The sequence below is a fragment of the Coregonus clupeaformis genome, chromosome 31, assembly GCF_020615455.1.
Source record: "Coregonus clupeaformis isolate EN_2021a chromosome 31, ASM2061545v1, whole genome shotgun sequence".
Taxonomy (NCBI): domain Eukaryota; kingdom Metazoa; phylum Chordata; class Actinopteri; order Salmoniformes; family Salmonidae; genus Coregonus; species Coregonus clupeaformis.
Genome location: NC_059222.1, coordinates 37,834,500 through 37,860,172, shown reverse-complemented (window position 1 = coordinate 37,860,172; position 25,673 = coordinate 37,834,500). Strand labels below are relative to the sequence as shown.

The 25,673-nt window shown below is 41.7% G+C and overlaps 1 protein-coding gene across 1 annotated transcript in view; it reads right to left on the bottom strand.

The window, feature by feature from the left end:
• LOC121548096 (CUB and sushi domain-containing protein 1-like) overlaps positions 1-25,673 on the bottom strand; it is a 442,651-nt gene that overhangs the window by 136,921 nt on the left and 280,057 nt on the right. The window contains exons 13-22 of the mRNA XM_045209890.1: positions 19,841-20,023; positions 18,808-19,134; positions 17,002-17,196; positions 16,575-16,713; positions 16,223-16,410; positions 13,557-13,745; positions 10,716-10,832; positions 10,271-10,486; positions 4,223-4,411; positions 2,104-2,273 (exon numbers count right to left, since the gene is read on the bottom strand). Coding sequence (XP_045065825.1) covers positions 2,104-2,273; positions 4,223-4,411; positions 10,271-10,486; positions 10,716-10,832; positions 13,557-13,745; positions 16,223-16,410; positions 16,575-16,713; positions 17,002-17,196; positions 18,808-19,134; positions 19,841-20,023 — 1,913 coding nt within the window. The remainder of the gene's footprint in view (positions 1-2,103; positions 2,274-4,222; positions 4,412-10,270; positions 10,487-10,715; positions 10,833-13,556; positions 13,746-16,222; positions 16,411-16,574; positions 16,714-17,001; positions 17,197-18,807; positions 19,135-19,840; positions 20,024-25,673) is intronic.

The window sequence follows — 25,673 nt, the reverse complement described above, 5'->3', positions numbered from 1 at the left end:
GTGGTGCCAGAACAACAACCTCTCCCTCAACGTGGGAAAGACAAAGGAGCTTGTCGTGGACTATTTGGTATTTGGTATTTTATTAGGATCCCCATTAGCTGTTGCAAAAGCAGCAGCTACTCTTCCTGGGGTCCACACAAAACATGAAACATGACATAATACAGAACAATAGACAAGAACTGCTCATGGACAGAACTACATAAACATTTTTTAAAGGCACACGTAGCCTACATATCAATACATACACACAAACTATCTAGGTCAAATAGGGGAGAGGCGTTGTGCCGTGAGGTGTTGCTTTATCTGTTTTTTGAAACCAGGTTTGCTGTTTATTTGAGCAATATGAGATGGAACAGAGTTTCATGCAATAATGGCTCTATATAATACTGTACGCTTTCTTGAATTTGTTCTGGATTTGCGGACTGTGAAAAGACCCCTGGTGGCATGTCTGGTGGGGTAAGTGACTACAGTAAACGGAGAGCCGAACACGCCCCCATTCACATCGAAAGGGCTGTAGTGGAGCGGGTCGAGAGCTTCAAGTTCCTCGGTGTCCACATCACTAAGGACCTATCATGGTCCAAACACACCAACACAGTCGTGAAGAGTGCATGACAACATCTCTTACCCCTCAGGAGGCTGAAAAGATTTGGCATGGGCCCTCAGATCCTCAAAAAGTTCTACAGCTGCACCATTGAGAGCATCTTGACTGGCAACTGCTTGGCAGTCAACCGCAAGGCGCTACAGAGGGTAGTGCGTACAGCCCAGTACATTACTGGGGCCGAACTCCCTGCCATCCAGGACCTCTATACCACGCGGTGACAGAGGAAGACCCTAAAAATTGTCAAAGACTCCAGCCAACCAAGTCATAAACTGTTCTCTCTGCTACCGCACGGCAAGCGGTACCTGAGCGCCAAGTCTGGGACCAAAAGGCACCTGAACAGCTTATACCACCAAGCCATAAGACTGCTGAACAGTTAACCAAATGGCTACCCGGACTATTTACATTGACCCCTTTATTATTTCTTTATTTATCTTAATTGTTTTGCACTGACTCTCCTGCATCGGCTCTATGCACACTCACTGGACTCTACCCACATACTCACACGTACTACACTGACACTCCAACACACACACACACACACACACACACACACACACACACACATTCACACTCTACATACGCTCACACACACAAAACACACACACACATGCATATTGACACCACACACACACACACACACACACACAGACACACACACACACATGCTGCTGCTACTCAGTTTATTATATATCCTGATTGCCTAGTAACCTACCCACATGTACATACTGTATTACCTCAATTACCTCAACTACCCCGTTCCCCTGCACATTGACTCGGTACCGGTACTCCTTGTACTTAGTCTCGTTATTGTTATGTTATTGTGTTACTATTTCCTTTTTATTTAGCAAATATTTTTCTTACTTTTTTAACTCTGCATTGTTGAGAATGGGCTCGTAAGCAAGCATTTCACTGTAAAGTGTACACCTGTTGTGTTCGTCGCATGTGACCAACACAATGTTATTAGATTTTCTGTTTAAAGAGATTGAATGGGATCTTAAAGGACAATTCCACCAATTTATAACCAGTTATTATGCTGTTAGTATATATGCAATACTGTAAGATTTGATACACATTTTGATGTTTTATTGTTTTTGTTAGTTATACTGCACGATTCCTAGTTTTTGTGATTTTGAAGCTTGTGTCTGGCCCTCGTCTACATCATACTACGTCTCCCATGATGCATAATTAGTGGTCTTCAGGGATTGTTCACAACTTATTTTTCTCATGGGCCTCTCTATGCCTCAAGCTCTGGCATCATGTCATTTTAATGAAGGCATTAATAATTCATGATTTGACTGAGTCACTACCTCTGGTCTCTTACGGGTTACATTGGATCGTAACTGCATTCAAAGAGTTGATGCGGCAGTGAAAAAGTCCCACATTGAGCCCTTTATTAACTATTTGCACACCTTGCAATGAGAAGATTATGCGTGGGGCTGTATTGATATGTAACATCTACAGAGTAAATATCCAGTGTAGTGTATGAGTGATGTGAGACTCACCTTCAGGTAATCCCCCTCGTGGAGCAGGAAGTTAGTGGCCGTGACACGGATGCCCTTCCCTGCCTCCGTCTCAATGCGGTAAATGCACTCATGGTTATTGTCATAATTGGATGGATAATTGGGTGATAGCAGAACCCCCTCACACCCAACGGTAGTGGCTCCACATTCAGCTAGGCAGAGAGAGAGAAAGTGCAAGAGAGGGAGAGAAAGTGCGAGAGAGAGCGAGAGAGAGAGAGAGAGAGAGAGAGAGAGAGAGAGAGAGAGTATGATATTAAGACATTTCATTCATGGCAATCTGCGTTTAAAGTCAGAAAATGTCTTGATTATCTTTAGAGAACTGTCATATTTCCCTACACACTAGAAGCTGCTCATTCCTAGCTACAAGAGAAAGAGAGAGAGAGAGACAGAGAGAGAGAGAGAGAGAGAGAAGACCTGTGAGAAAATTCATATCTGTCCGTTATGAAACTGAACAGGGGCATTGAAGGAGCAGTTTAACCCAAAGTGAAGAGTTCACCACAAACGTTCAGCAGTTTGAACCCAGAATACTTCAGCAGCTGCTGCCCTGTTATCCACTGATGGGCCAATCAGGTGTTTCCCTTGCTGGAATTGTTATGAATCTCCACAACAGAAACTTGAGAGGAATATTAATTAATGAACAGCTCTCTGCATTAAGTGTGTGTTCGTCACTAAGGCTCAGGGCTGTGCTGGAATGAGATGTCCTTGTAGTTAATATTCTGATGTTGTACCTCAGATATAGAAGCAAATGTTGCCTGTAGACCTTGAGTCGTGTGAGCTTAAACTCTAATTTGGTTCACGTGGGGTGATTGACTAATTTTCTATACTGAACTTTTTATGAGAAAACACATGGTTATTTGTAGGGGATGACAAAATGACAGCCAAATCATCTTTGGTTTCTAACTCTGCTTATAAAAGAGTACTTAACTGATCATAGGGACAAGTTGAGTTATATTCTTGAGATTGTTAACCATTTGACAATATTCAGAAATGTACACTACCGTTCAAAAGTTTGGGGTCACTTAGAAATGTCCTTGTTTTCGAAAGAAAAGTGAAGAGGCGACTCCAGGATGCTGACCTTCTAGGCAGAGTTGCAAAGAAAAAGCCATATCTCAGACTGCCCATCTTAATCTTTTATTTTTATTGGCCAGTCTGAGATATGGCTTTTTCTTTGCAACTCTGCCTAGAAGGTCAGCATCCCGGAGTCGCCTTTTCACTGTTGACGTTGAGACTGGTGTTTTGCGGGTACTATTTAATGAAGCTGCCAGTTGAAGACCTGTGAGGCGTCTGTTTCTCAAACTAGACACTCTAATATATTTGTCCTCTTGTTCTCTTGCTCAATTGTGCACCGGGGCCTCCCACTCCTCTTTCCATTCTGGTTGGAGACAGTTTGCGCTGTTCTGTGAAGGGAGTAGTACACAGCGTTGTACGAGATCTTCAGTTTCTTGGCAATTTCTCGCATGGAATAGCTTTCATTCTCAGAACAAGAATAGACTGACGAGTTTCAGAAGAAGGTTCTTTGTTTCTGGCCATTTTGAGCCTGTAATCGAACCCACAATTGCTGATGCTCCAGATACTCAACTAGTCTCAAGAAGGCCAGTTTTATTGCTTCTTTAATCAGCACAATAGTTTTCAGCTGTGCTAACATAATTGCAAAAAGGTTTTCTAATGATCAATTAGCCTTTTAAAATGATAAACTTGGATTAGCAAACAACGTGCCATTGGAACACAGGACTGATGGTTGTTCATAATGGGCCTCTATACGCCTATGTAGATATTCCATAAAAAATCAGCCGTTTCCAGCTACAATAGCCATTTACAACATTAACAATGTCTACACTGTATTTCTGATCAATTTGATGTTATTTTAATGGACAAAAAAACGTTTCTTTCGAAAACAAGGACATTTCTAAGTGACCCCCAACTTTTCAACGGTAGTGTAGCTCAATCAATCAATCCATTAGAAACAAGCTCATGCACTTGCATTACACTATATGTTCAGTATAGCCCCTTCTCCTGCCATTGGCAAAGTACAGTACAAGTTATTTCAAAGTACAAGTATTCCCAGTTTGTCCAAATGAAATGAAAGCATGTGTCTACCTACCCACACACCTTGGCAGGGCTCCACTCCAGACCCTCCGGCCTCCCCCTAGGCAGGTGATCTTATGGTCCCCCTCCAAACGATAACCCGGGAAGCAGGAGAAAATGAGAGAGTCCCCCACCCCAAACTGGAACCCAACTCGTCGGCTGTAGGCTGGCACTCCTGGGTCTTCACAAGGCTCTAGGCTGTACTCTGTGGATTTCGCCAACATGTTTCTTAACCCTCAAACTGCCAACATATTTTAACTGGGGTCATTTTGACCCCAAGAAGAAACTATTGGAAAAAAAGCAACAATCATAGTAAAATATCAACTTCATCTTCTTATCAAAACATAATTAGACATTTAAATAACGATGGCCGGCAGGGAGGTAGCTCAGTTGGTAGAGCATGGCGTTTGCAACGCCAGGGTTGTGGGTTCGATTCCCATGGGGTATGAAAATTAAAAAGAATAATGTATGCACTAACTGTAAGTCGCTCTGGATAAGAGCGTCTGGTAAATGTAAATGTTATCTGGAAAACAAATGTATCAAAACAGACTGTTATTTTAGCAAAATGTTGCATTTTTTCCCAAAGTACAATCCACATTAGTACTAAGATGCAGATTTACCATAATTTGATTGTAGTATCATTTTGCTTTTAGAGTTTTTAAATACATGTTTTCATATATGGCCCGTTATTTGTATACCTTGTTAAAAAGGTACAACGTGTGACGACGATATGCCTTTGAGTTATCTACACGTGTGGGGCCTCTCCCTCTCCCCACACAAACTGACCAATTGTTTGGTACGAATTCTCAACTCCACTGTTGTATAATACAGTGGAGTTGAGTGATGAGTTTTGGCGGAGTGTACCTCCAACTACATCGAGTCGGTATCAGTCTTTAATGAATACCTTGTAGCCTACCTATGTTTGTCCTGTGTAAAGGCGTTCTTTTCTATGGGTGCTGCCATCCATATTTTTTGATAAAAATAGCATTTTACACGGCCACCGCCAAGGGAGCAGTTGTTTGTTAACGGATAAGGAGCAACCCGTCATTGCACTGCATATTTAGTAGTTTTGTCAGGGGATGCATAGAAGGCTATTTTTTATCAAAAACTATGGATCCCAACTCCCACTGACAACAATCAGGACAAGCACAGGTACAAAGTAATTAAATAATTGCTATTTATAAAGGTATTGGGTGGTAGCGCATGTTTGAAGTCACTAACTTCATATTCATATTGTAAAACAGTGGATTACGTGGTGCAATTTGACAGAGGTCACATAGAATGACGTTTTTATCCAAAACTACGGATTGCAACACCCAAAGAAAACAACATCTTTACACAGGACAAGCATAGGTACAAGGTACGATTTAAAGAATTGACATTTTTACAAGTATCGTCTGATACCGACTCGATGTAGTCCGAGGTACACTCCGCCAAAACTCATCAACACTCAACTCCATTGAGATGTGATGTAGCCTACATATTGTGGAGCTGAGAATGCTCAGCTAGTATGAACATTGCTTGCTAACCATGCTATCCCTTGTCCCTTCAAACACTGATACATGTGTTTTGTAATCAAAGTCTGGTCAGTCAAAGGGTCTTGTTATCATTAATGATGTTACGTTTGATTCCGGAGCTTCGAAGCATTCGTTGAAATTGCTGAAGCCTCGATCTCACCTACAGTGTCATTGCCATCAAACTAGCATGTGAACACGGCATTCGAAGCAGTGTGCTGTATGGAACGCCATGTGTGTATCACTTTATCAGAAGTACGTCATCAATTACTTCCAAATGCTTCGTTTGAACACGTTCTTTTTCAAATTGTGTGTTGCAAAATGTGAGATCCCACTGATTTCTCCTTGGTTTCGGTGCTTTCTTCGATTCCAAACTGCTTTCAAACACCGACTTCTACTGAACACAATACTTACAAATATATATATAGTTAGGATTTTATAAATATTTTCACTTGACAGGTAGCTTCGCAGGTAGAGTAGGGAACTATGACATATTCAGGGACATGAGGGTATGAGGTCGAATCCCGTTGAAGGCACACTATTTAGACAATTGTTTTATGTGAAACCACACTTTGCACTGTTGTTCAAATAATTTGTTTTATTTAGTATAGTATAAGCTTCTGTCTTAAGCAACCTAAATAATGCCATGGATATAGTTTTAGAAAAATAATAAACATGAAGGCAAAAAAGGGAAGCATGATGAGAACCTTGTACTCCAACGGATTATAGGCTACTGAAATTAACGATTTACCGCTGCGCCATGGAGTTTTGATTTAAAACAGTGGAGAAATAAACATATCTGATAATCACACACTGCTATTTATTGCTGACCAGCACGTCACTAATGTGCATTGCAAACAGATAATGAAGATCCGCGTAATGAACAATTTTTCTGCACAATTTGACAAAAACTCTGAAGCCTTCAGAAAGCCTCGGATTCCCATCACTAGTTATTATTATTATGTATTTTGAAATGTTTGTATTTCCTCTGTTTGGTAACGCCAACCTGTCCTATTCTCTACTCACCACCAATGTGAAGTTTCTCCTACTTGAGCTCACCGGTGAAGACCACAGGTTAGGCACAGGTTGCAAGCCTCTCCTTATTTGGTTTCTCTGAGGTGTTGTCATTGTTTATTGGAAACGTTCATGTTTATGCTAATTATGTATTTGTTTTCATGAACGTGTTAAGTATTGACCACTAGAATGTTCATTGGGTAATTGTAATAACTTTAAAGTGTGTTATCACTGTTCTGTGAGAATTTACCTGTTTAAAGGTGTAAATGGTTTATCCCAGGTGATGGGGTTATTATTTAGGATTCCCCAATCCTCATTCAGGGATGTTTGTCTAAGTAACATGCTGTTACTACAGTGGGGAAAAAAAGTATTTAGTCAGCCACCAATTGTGCAAGTTCTCCCACTTAAAAAGATGAGAGGCCTGTAATTTTCATCATAGGTACTATGACAGACAAAATGAGAAAAAAGAATCCAGAAAATCACATTGTAGGATTTTTAATGAATTTATTTGCAAATTATGGTGGAAAATAAGTATTTGGTCAATAACAAAAGTTTCTCAATACTTTGTTATATACCCTTTGTTGGCAATGACACAGGTCAAACGTTTTCTGTAAGTCTTCACAAGGTTTTCACACACTGTTGCTGGTATTTTGGCCCATTCCTCCATGCAGATCTCCTCTAGAGCAGTAATGTTTTGGGGCTGTCGCTGGGCAACACGGACTTTCAACTCCCTCCAAAGATTTTCTATGGGGTTGAGATCTGGAGACTGGCTAGGCCACTCCAGGACCTTGAAATGCTTCTTACGAAGCCACTCCTTCGTTGCCCGGGCGGTGTGTTTGGGATCATTGTCATGCTGAAAGACCCAGCCACGTTTCATCTTCAATGCCCTTGCTGATGGAAGGAGGTTTTCACTCAAAATCTCACGATACATGGCCCCATTCATTCTTTCCTTTACACGGATAAGTCGTCCTGGTCCCTTTGCAGAAAAACAGCCCCAAAGCATGATGTTTCCACCCCCATGCTTCACAGTAGGTATGGTGTTCTTTGGATGCAACTCAGCATTCTTTGTCCTCCAAACACGACGAGTTGAGTTTTTACCAAAAAGTTCTATTTTGGTTTCATCTGACCATATGACATTCTCCCAATCGTCTTCTGGATCATCCAAATGCACTCTAGCAAACTTCAGACGGGCCTGGACATGTACTGGCTTAAGCAGGGGGACACGTCTGGCACTGCAGGATTTGAGTCCCTGGCGGCGTAGTGTGTTACTGATGGTAGGCTTTGTTACTTTGGTCCCAGCTCTCTGCAGGTCATTCACTAGGTCCCCCCGTGTGGTTCTGGGATTTTTGCTCACCGTTCTTGTGATCATTTTGACCCCACGGGGTGAGATCTTGCGTGGAGCCCCAGATCGAGGGAGATTATCAGTGGTCTTGTATGTCTTCCATTTCCTAATAATTGCTCCCACAGTTGATTTCTTCAAACCAAGCTGCTTACCTATTGCAGATTCAGTCTTCCCAGCCTGGTGCAGGTCTACATTTTTGTTTCTGGTGTCCTTTGACAGCTCTTTGGTCTTGGCCATAGTGGAGTTTGGAGTGTGACTGTTTGAGTTTGTGGACAGGTGTCTTTTATACTGATAACAAGTTCAAACAGGTGCCATTAATACAGGTAACGAGTGGAGGACAGAGGAGCCTCTTAAAGAAGAAGTTACAGGTCTGTGAGAGCCAGAAATCTTGCTTGTTTGTAGGTGACCAAATACTTATTTTCCACCATAATTTGCAAATAAATTCATAAAAAATCCTACAATGTGATTTTCCCTCATTTTGTCTGTCATAGTTGACGTGTACCTATGATGAAAATTACAGGCCTCTCTCATCTTTTTAAGTGGGAGAACTTGCACAATTGGTGGCTGACTAAATACTTTTTTTCCCCACTGTATATCTCTGCCATACTCAGATGTTTATGGGCATTTTGCCCTGTGTTTGAGGTGCGTTTGTATTTGTACTCGAGTCGGGTTATTATATTATTGGCAGAGCAAGTTTATTAAAAACCCAATGCAGCCATTTTTATCTCAATATCAAATCATTTCTGGGTAACAGTTTGGTAACTTACTCTGATAGCAAAAAAACTACAAAATTGCTAGGACTGTCTAGGAGTGGTCTGTGTGGGGAGGGGAAGGGTGCCAATGCAATGCATTAACCACAGAGTGGATCAATCCATGAGTGGAGGAGCCTAGCGGGAGGGATATTTAACCTGAAAACTATCTGTTATTGGCAAAGAGGTTCGGAAATCTTATTGTAATTGGTTGATTCACTTATACCACCCGATCATGTCATCAGGCAAGCCAAAACTCCACCCATGCAAAACCTGCTGATTAGAAGGTCCTGTGTAGATTGTATTTCCAAACAGCAACTCAAAAAAATAACACTGATCACATTTTCCCCACACTTTTACAGTGTTAGTTTCATCAGCTGTTGTACACATATGAAACAAAACATAGGAAAAACAGAATTGTGCCTGCACTGGGCCTTTAAGTATTTTTGTCATGTTTGAAGTTTGTATAGAATTTACCTGTTCCCACGGGGGGCCAGTATGAAAAATGTATGCACTCACTAACTGTAAGTCGCTCTGGATAAGAGCATCTGCTAAATGACTAAAATGTAAATGTATATCTTTGTAGATACGACTCTGGAGCCAGTCTTCTCCATCACCTGCACTATAAATAAATACCAACTATTTCAGCATTTGATCTACTGACGTCTAAACTGTTACTGCTTCACATTGACTTAATAGGCTGCCGAGTCCTCAATCCATTTTTTATCAAAAACAATGTTCTAATCAGCAGTGGTGGAAAAAGTACCCAATTGTCATACTTGAGTAAAAGTAAAGATACCTTAATAGAAAATGCCTCAAGTAAAAGTAAAAGTCAACCAGTAAAATTCTACTTGAGTAAAAGTCTAAAAGTATTTGGTTTAAAATATACTTAAGTATCAAAAGTAAATGTAATTACTAAAATATACTTAAGAATCAAAAGTAAAAGTATAAATCATTTCAAATTCCTTATATTAAGCAAACCAGACGGCACCATTTTCTTATTTTATTTATTTACGGAAAGCCAGAGGCACACTCCAACATTCCAGCATGTGTGTTTAGTGAATCCGCCAGATCAGAGGCAGTAGGGATGACCAGGGATGTTCTTTTGATAAGTGCATGAATTGGACCATTTTCCTGTCCTGCTAAGCATTCAAAATGTAACGAGTACTTTTGGGTGTCAAGGAAAATGTATGGAGAAAAAGTACAATATTTTTTTTAGGAATGTAGTGAAGTAAAAGTAAAAGTAGTCAAAAATATAAATAGTAAAGTCAAGTACAGATACCCCAAAAACGACTTAAGTAGTATTTTAAGGTATTTTTACTGAAGTACTTTACACCAATGCTAATCACTGAAGTCACCTCATATCTTTGAATCTACATGAAAGGAACTCTTAAAATGTATCCTCAACAGCTGATCACCCTTTATACACAATACGTGACACCCACCTGAGAAGGACATGTTGAAACCTTCATAGGACATGGAGAAGTCGGAGACGAAGCGGAGCTGGGCGCTAAAGTTTCCAAACAGGCCGGCCTTGATGGAGGGGGGCAGGACGGAGCCAGTGAGCCTGGCCACGGGTTCCGTGAAGCTGCCATCCTCTGTGATGAGCAGGTAATCATGGGAGTCCTCCAGGTGGAACGTATGGAAGAGCAGCTGCACTCCTGGAGAGTTTCAGATAAGATTAGGCCTCCCTAAGTCACACATCAAAAACCCTGTCTCCACGTCACACCAGCCCCAAGGGAGGGCTGGGGCTTAATGTTAATGACGATATAGAGATTCATCATTCAAATTGGGGTGCTGTAGGGCTAGTCACAGCGGTTTTTACTCACTCAGTTGCTGCAACAAATGATTGGTTGGTTCTTACGGTAGAGAGCTATTAATACGTCTTACCTTTACCATGAGACACCTCTATTGTCCATGTGCAGTTCAATGAGTTTGGGTAGAAATCAGGAAACCCAGGGGAGAGAATGGTTCCTTTTTTACCAAAGATATAACCACCACACAACGCTAAGGGAAACAAAATGAAACACATCATGAATGAGTTGAATGAGGCATTGTTAGTTTTTTTGAACTCCCATATTTTGAGAACTGAACATTTCCATTATATCAAAGGGTAATTCCGCTACTTTTCAATCTCATATTCATTATCTCCAGCACCAAACCAGCATATGTGAAAACAGCGCTCTGTGACATCACAGGGTAGGATTAAAATTAAGAAACATATTAGTTTTCAAACCTGCAACGTGTTTCTAGCTAGGGAGGGTATTTTCTTGCTCCTCATGTCACCGCGAATCTCATAATGTTTGAAAATCACTGTTTTTAAAATGTTTAAACTTTTGACGATGTCATCGGGAAGAGCTTTTTAATGGGTTTTTATTCTACAAAATGTAGAAATGCTCAGTTTTCACATATGTAGACACTTGTTTGTTGCAGAGATAACGAAAAGTGGCGGAGTTGCCCTTTAATGATTCATTCATGCAATTTTTTTTGTGTAACAATCAGGGGGGGTTTGAAAAATTTATTATAACAGCATTTAAATAAATAAAGATGCAAAAGATTATGAACTTGTATCATTTGATTTTTGATCAGTATGGCAATATCACTGAAAATTGCTCAAAGAAATTGCAACATAAATAAAAAGAATCCGGGTGGTTTAATACCCGAATCTAGGTCAGAGACTGCAAAAAATATCCCTGGGTGTAAGAGGATCTCTTTTGCACTTAGTAAATGTTCTAAACAAACTTTTAGTTTCTCCTCCATGTTATTTGTAGAGACAAATCTGATGACAGTGTGAAACACAGACATAGACACATCATGTTCCCAGATGAAAAGCCTCAGAGATTACCCAGCTAGGGCTGAGTAAGATGAAGACTTGGGATACTGTATGCTGATAGTGAGTCTGTCTGGGAAGATCAAAAGGGAACTTAATAACCGAGGCAGAATTCTGACAGGAAAGGTCCTGTCAGTGGAGACAGTCAGGCAGAGTCGTCTAAACAACAACTTGTCACTGCCTTAATTACGAGATGAATGAAAATAAAAAACAAGTTAAAGGAATGCCCTTAAAGGAAATATGCTAATCTACTATGGTTTCTGTGTATGTATCACGGGATAATTGTATTTCCTGTGATTGTGAAGCATGACATTTGTAGCATGAATGTGTATGTGAATAGACAAACAGAGGTCCACAACCTCTAGCCTGTGAGGTTGAGTCACTCAGCATTTTTAATTGGTGTGAGTATCAGTTAAATGCTGTGAAAATAGCTGAAAAAGGCGTTCCCAAGATAGTATGGAGTTGGCACTTGCAATTATACCCGATTCCGTAGGGTATGGAGATGCTGGTGATTAAATGGGGCTCATGTCGCGTGTTATCATACTCGCCCAAGGCTACCACTGAAAGTTAATCAGCGAGGATGGCTCTTTTGAGTGTGAGACAAATAAAAATCTCATAATTGCATGGTATCCCAACAAGCATCTATATATGTACTGAGGTCTGATTCATCCCGTTGGAAGGAAGAGGGGAAGATATTTTTGTTGTACTTGATTGCCCCAACGTGAGGGATCCTTGGAAATCATTACAAATTACTTCTGGTATAGTTATCACAAAGGGACATGGACAAGACACATTTGTGGGCGTGAACAATCCATATAGTACCGTCTTTGTCATAAATAAAATAATCATAAAGCTGGCCCCGCTTTTAAGAGATTAACTCCTGCTTCCACCATAAACGCAGCAGTGGGCAGGGAGGAGGCAGTTGCTCAGGGTGCAGGACTAGTGGACCATTTCTACAGGAAGTGAAGCGTGCATTCCTGCTGCGACGTCTAAGAATGAGGGTTCTAAGAACGACACTACAAGAACAAACCAATGATGGATGATCAATGTTATGTTCTGTGATCGTTCTGTGTTCTGTGGTTCATTATTTCTCACCATTCGCAAAAAGGATTATGCCCTAATCCTCAATCTAATATAAAACATTGTATCTATTCCTGAAATGAATGAGTGATAAATCCCATTTAAAAATCAGATAGCAGCTTTGCCTGGAACAGGACCTGTCTATTGCATATGCCTACAGCCCCCTTGTGAAATGATAGAGTGAGTAAGAGGGACAAAGAGGCAGATACAACGGCAGCAAACGTTTTACATATCTGAATGGGATGTGGAAATGCCACCACTGTCAATCATGAAGGTCAAGTTCAGATGAGAACAGTCTGAATTAGACTCAGCTAGAATAGAAGACACAGCTTATAAACTCGTTGTCTGGAGGATGATATTGGACGACCAAAACCTGATGATCTACTCCATTTACTGGGGGGGAAAAAATGCTGTACAAGGTTATTTTTATCCCAAGTAGCGGGAAACAAATGAGATAAGCGGTTGGAATGATGTCTTCTTGCAGAATCTCCACCCTGCCTACCAACTCTCAGACTCTCTGTTGTCTGCCGCTCAAAGTTATCTTAAGTGTGCATATTCTAGTTACCTTTCCTCTCATCAGGAATCAAAGAACTCAGCCCCTTAGGGTTGTCAAAGAGGTGTACCCTTTCCACCAGATAAGACAGAGCGATTGGTTAGCAGTGTGCTGTGTCTCCCACATCTCGCTCTGTGAATGTGATGGGGAGTATGAGGAGAAGGGGTGATGGCCGAGTAAGTGCTGCCATGCATGTCAGTGCACCTGACAGGAACATGGAAAAGGAGAGGAAAGAAGGGTTGGACGGTGCTAGATCGGGGTACACTACCATCACAGCTGGGCAGTGCGTGGTTCCACTGATGGTTCCTCTCGCACACGATTGGTTTCTCATCGCTCAGCGTATATCCTTGATCACAGCTGAATGTCACCCTGGTCCCAATGGCAAAATTGTTCCCATACCGCTTTCCATTGACTGGGATCCCAGGATCTAAGCAGGAATCTGTTTCCATCATAACGCCTGTGGGGATAGAAATAGCTATTTAATTTCACCTTCAGGCCTTAAATTGAATAGAAGATGGTGTCAGAATCGCTCTTTACTGTATAAATCATGAGAGGGAGCCACAAGGAGTTCTCTCTCCTTCCCCCTCTCATTCTATTTCATCCCTTGGTGGAGGGTTGTCCTCATAAGAAATATTGTAATAATAATCAAATGTATATTTTATTAAGGAGTTTTTCCCAATAAAATACATCAAATATGTTTAGAAAACACCATTTAGGGCATTAATTAGTGAGTATGTAGTATGGAAGCCTGATTAAAGTAAGTATGTACTCCACTCTTGGAAGAGAATATGTTCTCTATCATAGTAGACTGATGGATGGCAGTTGTACATTTAAGTGATAATGCCATTGAACCCGGTGTTTGGAGGATATATTAGCATGGGTGTTGTTAGGCCCGAGACGAACACTGTCTTCGAGGGCATTATCACTTTTATACAACGGATTACCAACATATTCAAATAATGACTGACATATTTTTCTTAAAAAAAAGTTATTTTGATTAATTTATTCATACTATTTAATCTTTCCACAAGATATAGTCCCGACACAAATCTAGGGATGCTACCCAAGCCGGCTGGTTGTTCGTTCTATCGGTTCGGTTGCTAGAGACGCGACCCAGTCGTTCAGTCTTATTTTTGTTCTGTATCTATTGATCTTTTCGTTCTAAATGTTCCATTGCCATATTGGCTGGCAACGTCCTTATCCCTTGTTTGCTAGCTAGCCAAATACGGCTAACTTACAGTCACGTCAAACAGTGCAGCCAGAATAACAACAAAGCTGTTTTCTAGTGACATTTATTTGGATACATCCATAACAATGAGCTAATGTTGCGCAATTTCACATGGCATAGAAAATGTGCTCTCTCGTCAGCACACTGTAGTTCAGAGGAGCTAGCCAACAACACAGCTAACACAATCATTTCAAACTGAAGCTGGAAAGACTTCAAACTAGCTGCACTTAGTTTAGTTTTATCTGTTTTCTATTGATAGTTCTTTGTATATATCCATAAAAATGATGCTGATTCATGATTTCGACTGGCTGTGGGACAGCTGGAGATCAAATTTCAATATTGAAACAATGTTGCAAATGTCGGCGAGACAGACAGCAAGGTTTATATAAATCTCCGCTGTTGAAAACCAAATGCTAGTCTAAAAGAAATGGGAGATAATGTCTAGGTGCTTTTTATAGTGGAGATCAAGTTTATAAATTGCCTGGCTGGGCTGATGAGACAGTGAATTGCGCAGTGAGATGGAACAGAGTAAATAGGCATTTTAACGTCATAGCTTTAGCCGGTGGTAACTTGTGGAATAGACACCGGCTGGAATGCGGTTTTAACCCATCAGCATCCAGGATTAGACCCACCCGTTGTATAATGTTATTTACGAAATCATTCTCTCTAAGGGTGCGTTTGTAAATTCGCTCCGGTTATCTACTCTGATTCCAGAGTGCAGAATAACTGATGGATTTACGAACACGCAACACCCGTTGATTATGGCCGGTGTCAGTAAACGTCGGCAAAAAAGCGTAATTAAATTGTTGCCAGCAGCACAGTTACAGTCACTAATGCTCTGGATAACATGAAAACAGCCTAACCAGCTCTGCTAGCGCGAGTAAAATGGTCAGAGTGAGGTGTTCTCTCATTTGTGTCTGGAAGTAGCTAGAAAGCTAGCCAACATTAGCCAGTTAGCTTGGGTGCTTGACTGCCGTTGTGAGGTCAGAACACTCCGATCAACCCTACTACTCGGCCAGAGCGTCCAGTGTGTGCTCTGAACGCTCAGAAAGCGAACCGCTCTGAATTTACGAACGGACAATCTGACAACGCTCTGAATTTACGAATGCCCAGAGCGTACTCTGAGTGCACTCTGGCACTCCAGATTGAATTTACGAACACACCCCAAAGCATTAATTTAAAACAGCCTTTGTGACATCACTTTCATTCCACAGTTATGTTTTCCTTTTTAACATTCCTAAGATATTTTGGCATATCATAGAATTTGGAGAAAGAATTAGACTAGCTATTTTACAACGCTATTCAATTATTGATAGATTACTTAATAATCGTATTGCAAACCACAGCCTATTGCTATTATTAGTGATATAATCAAGTTACATCTCATGAGTTAAATTAGGTTTCCCTACCTAATCTCACATTTTTTTGGCATTTAAATCGCAGCCCTGTTCAGGCAACAACCCCAATGAAGACAAGTTATCCAAATGAAGTGTAAATCTAATTTCACAGCTCCTACACCACTTCAATATGATCACAACACCCACACACGAGCTGAGTTAATATTGACATCAGCAGCACACACAGTAAAGTGAGATTGCACCAGCCGTTGTAGCCATGAAACAATGTGTGGATTGACAACACAATGTCCTCCACTTTTCAAAGGTAGCCCTGTGGATACATTTCAAATTGAAAACAGTAGAACTCACTGTCATAGCGGATCTGGAAGCCCACGCTGGAGCGACTGTTGTCCGTGGTGAATAGCAGGTACATGTAATTGCTGGTGCTAATGAGAAAATGGGGCGCCTGAGTGCCATGATACTCTCCGATTAAAGGAGAGGAGTTGGAGGGGCCATCCCGAATCTCCAGTGTGTCATAATTAACCTCGGTCTGGAATCTACATGGAAACAGACAGACAGAAAAGGAGCGAAAAGAGAAGTGAATTAGAAGCTACTATTTCATCCAAACATTTCTATGTAGCCTATCATGGCAGATTATCTCAAACGGAATGATTGAAATAGCTTCATCAGGGATAAGACACATTTGAAACAAAATAGAAACCTGTCAAAGGATATCTTGATGGCATGGTCTTTGCTGGCTTCAATGACCCATTCACAGTTCAAAGAGTCTTTGTAGTATCCTGGCCAGCCAGGTGACAGCAGAACTCCGGTTGGAGCTGTTAAATGTCCCCCACATGGTGCTAGAGGGGAACATATCTTAGTGGCAATGTTCTGACATAGAGAGCTTACAAGTCTATATGCAACAGCATGCAGAATTTATCCATATAGACTGTCAAGGGGAAACTTTACTAGTTATTTTTGAGTTGTAGCACACTTTCTACAATGTTACACCAATAGACAACAATAAAGCAGACCCCCTACATGACATGCCCAGTGCCCACCCACTCCAACCCAAGGGAGTCAGGATGACATTGGCAGACTGTCTACTTATAGGATTATATGGATTATTGTTCAACATTATACAGTACCTTCACACCGAGGAACTGCTGCATTCCACACAACGTTGCCATCCTGAATGATGCAGGTTATGGACTCAGACCCATGGGTTTTGATGAAGCCTTCATCACATGTGAAAAGCACGGAGCTCCCCAACAAGAAGTGCTCCCCATACCGCTGGCCATTGACTGGGATGCCGGGGTCGTGGCATTCATTCTGACCAAACGCTAGAGAGGAAAATAAAACTGGTTTCAGTGTTTTTCAGTGTTGCTGTTTTTTAATCAATAAGAAGACATCAAACTGGATTCTGTGTCACATTTAACTAATTTGTCTTATCCCAGAGAACACGATGAGAACCTGGTTAATTATTTAGTCATTGAGAATAGATGCTAATCAGCCAACAAAATGAACACAGCACAGTGGTGAAGACTGACGCCATGGAGGCAACACTCATTTCCCTGGCTCATTGTTATTACACTCCTGCTTGCTGACAGTAACTCCCCATGCCAGATTGGGAGACATGTCCCTCTCCTCCTGACACAGCGACACGCCAGTTCTATGGCGCTGCTATTGAGATGCCACACCACCGGCTCCCCAGCCATCCCCATCACATGGCAGACACCTCCCCAACGAGAACCCCCCCATCCCTGTCTTAGTCACTGACAGGAGGGTCCAGCGGATGCTGATGTGGAATAAGAACAGTAACAACATCCTCCTTCATTTCATTAACCTTCCCCACCACTGCAGCCTGCCTCTGTTCCTCTGTGGAGGAGAGACATGTCGCTGCATTGTCTCCCAGGCCAGGGGAGTGCAATGAGACAATGTGTCCTAGAGATAGCAAACAGGCACTGGGGACAGCAATATTCAGACCTAATTTCAGCTCGGTGTGGCACAAGCATAATTCCATTAACATTGGGCACACCCGGATCAGTTCAATATTTTTGTGCCACAGTGTGTCTATTTCGAGGCAGAGGACCCGAACAGACCTCTCTCTACCATTGCTGTTTCCTGTTCCATGATACTGTCTCTAAATTATCAGCAAAAAATTTAAAATGTATGGCTTTAAATGTTTACCTTCAAGGTTCGGAATTGTCTTGCAGTACTATTGTTTTTCTTATCTCGTGTTTACAGATAAAACATGTTTGGGGCCGACTGGTAGACACATTTGCATTAAAATATGCATTAAAATGTTAATATTGTAAATGATTAAAATGCCAAACATTCCCAAGGCCCTTTTAAATGGTGTAGTATTGAGAGAAAAGGGCAAATGTCATCTGTTGAATAGAAAACAGAGTGAACACCCTGGGCACAGACGTCAATTCAACGTCTATTCCACGTTGGTTCAATGTAATTTCATTGAAATGACATGGAAACAATGTTGATTTAACCAGCGTGTGCCCAGTGGGAAATAATTAAATAAAATGTATGGGTAAGTAGTAAAAGTGATGCACTACGTATATCTTTAGACCAGTTAATCAAATGTAATAGAATTAGTAATAATTCAAATGAGATTTTCCTGATTTTAATTATGGGTAAAAGATAAATGTGTATACACAAATCTTTGGCCATACAAATTGTTAAATACAATAGTACCACAGTTCTAGCTAATGGATCTCCATTCTCAGATAAGGATCCTCTAATTGAAGATTGTTAATAATGTTGATTCGTTAGCTCCCTTGTGAGAGTATACCTGACTAAGCATTTGATTGCACACATCTGAAGCACTAAAGAGACAACTTGACTCAGTAGTTGTGCCACAGGCAGTTCTGAATTGCATAACAGAAGACATTGTGAGGGGCCTCGAGTCTACAAAATATTGCAAAATCTCCAATATTTACTTGTGTAAGTGATGTTAAATCCTTTCCCAGTGTTGGAGTGGTCAGACTGGAACTCCAGGCGCATGATGTGTCCGTTGCTGGCGATCTGAGAGGGTACGTCCTTCCCGGAGAACGTGCCGAATGTGGTGGGCTCTGACATCCCGTCGTCTTTCACAATGAGGTAGTCAAACTGGGGCTCTACCTCAAAGTCGCTGAAAATGAGATGAATCCTGCTCCCTGACTCTGCGATAATGAGCCACACACAGTTCATGTTGTTCCCATACTCCTCGGGGTAGTTGGGGGAGAGGATTATTCCTGATGGGGTGGTGAAATTGAAGAAGCAGGAGACTGTAAAAATAGATAGGGGCACACACACACACACACAGATCTGCCATCATGCTTTGATGCATCACACAGTGAGCGAAATTAGCTATTTTATAAGACATCACTGAAGACGTTTTGTTTGAAATGGGACGGATACATGCTTTCCTTTGAATGCTTCAGGTGCTACACATTCTATTCACTGTACTAGGTGGAAGAATATAACCCAGTGTCATGACAGTAGAGGATATTTAACTTTTACATTTGAGTCATTTAGCAGACACTCTTATCCAGAGCGACTTACAGTAGTGAGTGCATAGAACCAAGAGCTGATTGCCCTTGGCTGATTAGCTGCTTAACCCTTGTTGGATGGTTGAAAAGATTGAACTCTAACAATACAGCATTACCTGCAGCAGAGGCTCTTACTTTACATCTGAAAAGTCTCCCTTTTCAAAAAAGAACTCTTAAGGCCTCTGTATAGAAACTATAATGAATAAGCTCAGTGTCTAAGTTATGGTGGTAATGATCTTTGAATTGTATGGTTTTCCAAAATAGACAGCGGGGAGTGTTGACCAAGCCCCGAGAGATGATGGCAGTGGGGATAGCCATATCACCTTCCTTCCCTAGCTGGCTGGTTCCCTCGGACTGTTGGGACGGTGTCGGTGTATCAGATGGATCAATCTCAATGACAGCGCTGTTAATTAAAGTCATGCATTTTTAAATGGTATCTTACACACGCAGCTGGGTTTGTTTCCAGACCACTGGTTGTTTTGCTGGCATGATATCATTCTCTCGCCGACCAACTCGAAGGCCGCCTGACACTTGAACGTCAGCATGTCGCCGTGTAAAAAACGCTCCCCTGTTCTTCTGCCGTAGGCCGGGATGCCAGGATCCCCACACCCTCCTTTGTCGATTTCTGTAAAAAAATATACAAGTGTTACAACGTTGAAGTTCATTCAGTGGTTTCAATTCCCAAGGACATCCGGCAAGTTGATCTTAGGGTTGAATCTCCTAAAACTGACATCCACTGAGCAATCATCAGATCCTGAAAACATAACATGACAGCTTTCCTCTAACACAACATTCCTTACACAAGGAAAATAGTCTTAGAACCATGGATGGGTCACATGATACAAGCTATCCCTGGTATAATCCAAGAGAAAACAAGACAGCGAGAGTTTATTAGTTCCTCTACGTGTTCAGGTAGAGCAGGAGTAAAATGACGTTCTGGAAGAGTTCATTTTTTGTGTTAACAACCAGCCTGTCAGCTCAGCTGCTGCCGCTCCACTAGCCCATCTGAGCAATAATCTACAGGGGATGGGTTTTATTCCAGCAGCACATTCAACAACCTTTGTGAGGTGTTAAGTGTCAGTTAAATACCTTTGGACCTGCCAAGAGCAATTAGTTGAAGGATCTATGCAGAGGCTCCACAATCAGTAAGGGCATATCAGCCCAATCGCAACCGTGATAGAGATGTAAACTGTCTTACTAAGCCTTCGCCATTCTCTTCAATACTAATATGTAAATATGCCTCAAGTGGCTGGCCATCACTGAATCTACCGTCCAATAACCGACATTATGATGAGCTGGGAGTCAAATCAGCAGTCCAGAACATGTTTCCCATTTCAATGCATATTGTGGGTGAAATTACAAACATTGTTGAAACAAGTAAACAGGAGATAACATAAAAATATGTGTATTTGAGGTACACAGTGGACTGTTTGCAAATATTTCAGAGATGTCATAAACAAGTCAAAGCATCATATCAATGTCCACAAATAACAGATAACAGAGACATTTTTTATTTATGTTTTGTAGATTTTATTTCCTTCTTAATGCGTTTGATCTAATCAGTTGTGTTGTGACAAGGTGGAGGGGGTATAGAGAAAATAGCCCTATTTGGTAAAAGACCAAGTCCATATTATGGCAAGAACGGCTCAAATAAGCAAAGAGAAACGACAGTCCATCATTACTTTAAGACATGAAGGTCAGTCAATACGGAACATTTCGAGAACTTTGAACGTTTCTCCAAGTGCAGTCGCAAAAACCATCAAGCGCTATGATGAAACTGGCTCTCATGAGGACCGCTACAGGAAAGGAAGACCCAGAGTTACCTCTGCTGCAGAGGATAAGTTCATTAGAGTTACCAGCCTCAGAAATTGAAGCCCAAATAAATGCTTCACAGAGTTCAAGTAACAGACACATATCAACATCAACTGTTCAGTGGAGACTGCGTGAATCAGGCCTTCATGGTCGAATTGCTGCAAAGAAACCACTCCTAAAGGACACCAATAATAAGATGACACTTGCTTGGGCCAACAAACACGAGCAATGGACATTAGACCGGAGGAGTCCAAATTTGAGATTTTTGGTTCCAACCGCCGTGTCTTTGTGAGACGCAGAGTAGGTGAACGGATGATCTCCGCGTGTACGGTTCCCACCGTGAAGCATGGGGGAGGAGGTGTGATGGTGTGGGTGTGCGTTGCTGGTGACACTGTCAGTGATTTATTTAGAATTCAAGGCACACTTAACCAGCATGGCTACCACAGCATTCTGCAGCGATACGCCATCCCATCTGGTTTGCGCTTAGTGGGACTATCATTTGTTTTCAACAGGACAATGACCCAACACACCTCCAGGCTGTGTAAGGGCTATTTGACCAAGAAGGAGAGTGATTGAGTGCTGCATCTGATGACCTGGCGTCCACAATCACCCGACCTCAACCCAATTGAGATGGTTTGGGATGAGTTGGACCGCAGAGTGAAGGAAAAGCAGCCAACAAGTGCTCAGCATATGTGGGAACTCTTTCAACACTGTTGGAATAGCATTCCAGGTGAAGCTGGTTGACAGAATGCCAAGAGTGTGCAAAGCTGTCATCAAGGCAAAGGGTGGCTACTTTGAAGAATCTCAAATATAAAATATATTTTGATTTGTTTAACACTTTTTGGGTTACTACATGATTCCAAATGCGTTATTTCATAGTTTTGATGTCTTCACTATTATTTTACAATGTAGAAAATAGTAAAAATTAAAATAAACCTTTAATGAGTAGGTGTGTCCGAACTTTTGACTGGTACTGTATATACAGTGGGGAGAACAAGTATTTGATACACTGCCGATTTTGCAGGTTTTCCTACTTACAAAGCATGTAGAGGTCTGTCATTTTTATCATAGGTACACTTCAACTGTGAGAGACGGAATCTAAAACAAAAATCCAGAAAATCACATTGTATGATTTTTAAGTAATTCATTTGCATTTTATTGCATGACATAAGTATTTGATACATCAGAAAAGCAGAACTTAATATTTGGTACAGAAACCATTGTTTGCAATTACAGAGATCATACATTTTCTGTAGGTCTTGACCAGGTTTGCACACACTGCAGCAGGGATTTTGGCCCACTCCTCCATACAGACCTTCTCCAGATCCTTCAGGTTTCGAGGCTGTCGCTGGGCAATACAGACTTTCAGCTCCCTCCAAAGATTTTCTATTGGGTTCAGGTCTGGAGACTGGCTAGGCCACTCCAGGACCTTGAGATGCTTCTTACAGAGCCACTCCTTAGTTGCCCTGGCTGTGTGTTTCAGGTCATTGTCATGCTGGAAGACCCAGCCACGACCCATCTTCAATGCTCTTACTGAGGTAAGGAGGTTGTTGGCCAAGATCTCGCGATACATGGCCCCATCCATCCTCTCCTCAATACGGTGCAGTCGTCCTGTCCCCTTTGCAGAAAAGCATCCCCAAAGAATGATGTTTCCACCTCCATGCTTCACGGTTGGGATGGTGTTCTTGGGGTTGTACTCATCCTTCTTCTTCCTCCAAACACGGCGAGTGGAGTTTAGACCAAAAAGCTCTATTTTTGTCTCATCAGACCACATGACCTTCTCCCATTCCTCCTCTGGATCATCCAGATGGTCATGGCGGCAGGTAGCTTAGTGGTTAAGAGCGTTGTGCCAGTAACCGAAAGGTCGCTGGTTCTAATCCCCAAGCCGACTAGGTGAAAAATCTGTCGATGTGCCCTTGAGCAAGGCACTTAACCCTAATTGCTCCTGTAAGTCGCTCTGGATAAGAGCGTCTGCTAAATGACTAAAATGTAAACTTCAGACGGGCCTGGACATGCGCTGGCTTGAGCAGGGGGACCTTGCGTGCACTGCAGGATTTTAATCCATGACGGCGTAGTGTGTTACTAATGGTTTTCTTTGAGACTGTGGTCCCAGCTCTCTTCAGGTCATTGACCAGGTCCTGCCGTGTAGTTCAGGGCTGATCCCTCACCTTCCTCATGATCATTGATGCCCCACGAGGTGAGATCTTGCATGGAGCCCCAGACCGAGGGTGATTGACCGTCATCTTGAACTTCTTCAATTTTCTAATAATTGCGCCAACAGTTGTTGCCTTCTCATCAAGCTGCTTGCCTATTGTCCTGTAGCCCATCCCAGCCTTGTGCAGGTCTACAATTGTATCCCTAATGTCCTTACACAGCTCTCTGGTCTTGGCCATTGTGGAGAGGTTGGAGTCTGTTTGATTGTGTGTGGACAGGTGTCTTTTATACAGGTAACGAGTTCAAACAGGTGCAGTTAATACAGGTAATGAGTGGAGAACAGGAGTGCTTCTTAAAGAAAAACTAACAGGTCTGTGAGAGCCGGAATTCTTACTGGTTGGTAGGTGATCAAATACTTATGTCATGCAATAAAATGCAAATTAATTACTTAAAAATCATACAATGTGATTTTCTGGATTTTTGTTTTAGATCTCTACATGCTTTGTAAGTAGGAAAACCTGCAAAATTGGCAGTGTATCAAATACTTGTTCTCCCCACTGTATATATATAAAAGAGACTGCAGTTCAAAAGAATACATCTCAGTGACGGTGAGACTACTGCACTTACAACAACAATACGTTTCCATTATTCCATAACAACAGGTTTACTCGACTCTGATCCCAAATTGTAATGTATCTGGAAATGCATGATGACAAAAACACACTTTCCCTCCCTCTCACTCAGCTCCTTGTGAGACATCCCTCAAAATCAATGTTCTCGCAGTGAGCCTACCTTAGCTAGTTGTACTAGAGAAAATCTTAATCATCACAGAATGAATAACAAATAGGCCCATAGAATGTGCTACAGGAAGGAATTAAGGAAATAAAATACAAGTTAGGGGCAACATATTCACTAGAAGCCTGTGCCTAAAGGAACTGCTTACCTGCTAGCAAAGTGAGTTTGATGGTATGATGCAATGATTCTTTCCTTAATCCTTAACGTTCATCATAGTATGTGGCAATTTACTGATTTATACAGTGGCTTGCAGAGGACTGGGCTTTGACTAGGCCATTCCAAGACATTTAAATGTTTCCCCTTAAACCACTTGAGTGTTGCTTTATCAGTATGCTTAGGGTCATTGTCCTGCTGGAAGGTGAACCTCCGTCCCAGTCTCACATCTCTGGAAGATTGAAACAGGTTTCCCTCAAGAATTTCCCTGTATTTAGCGCCATCCATCATTCTTTCAATTCTGACCAGTTTCCCAGTCCCTGCCGATGAAAAACATCCCCACAGCATGATGCTGCCACCACCATGCTTCACTGTGGGGATGGTGTTCTCGGGGTGATGAGAGGTGTTGGATTTGCGCCAGACATAGCGTTTTCCTTGATGGCCAAAAAGCTCAATTTTAGTCTCATCTGACCAGAGTACCTTCTTCCATACGTTTGGGGAGTCTCCCACATGCCTTTTGGCGAACACTAAACGTGTTTGCTTCTTTTTTTCTTTAAGCAATGGCTTTTTTCTGGCCAGTCTTCCATAAAGCCCAGCTCTGTGGAGTGTATGGCTTAAAGTGGCCCTATGGACAGATACTCCAATCTCCTCTGTGGAGCTTTGGTTATCTTTGGTCTCTTTGTTGCCTCTCTGATTAATGCCCTCCTTGCCTGGTCCGTGACTTTTGGTGGGCGGCCCTCTCTTGGCAGGTTTGTTGTGGTGCCATATTATTTCAATTTTTTAATAATGAATTGAATGGTGCTCCGTGGGATGTTCAAAGTTTCTGATATTTTTTATAACCCAACACTGATCTGTACTTCTCCAAAACCTTGTCTCTGACCTGTTTGGAGAACTCCTTGGTCTTCATGGTGCCACTTGCTTGGTGGTGCCCCTTGCTCAGTGGTGTTGCAGACTCTGGGGCCTTTCAGAACAGGTGTATATATACTGAGATCATGTGACACTTAGATGCACACAGGTGGACTTTATTTAACTAATTATGTGATTTCTGAAGGTAATTGGTTGCACCAGATCTTATTTAGGGGCTTCATAGCAAAGGGGGTGAATACATATGCACGCACCACTTTTCCGTTATTTATTTATTCAAATTTTTTGAAACAAGTGATTTTTTTCATTTCACATCACCAATTTGGACTATTTTGTGTATGTCCATTACATGAAATCCAAATAAAAATCAATTTAAATTACAGGTTGTAATGCAACAAAATAGGAAAAACGCCAAGGGGGATGAATACTTTTGCAAAGCATTGTATGTGCCTATAGACAGTCTTCAGATGAACAAGCCTGACTGAATACTCCCCCAG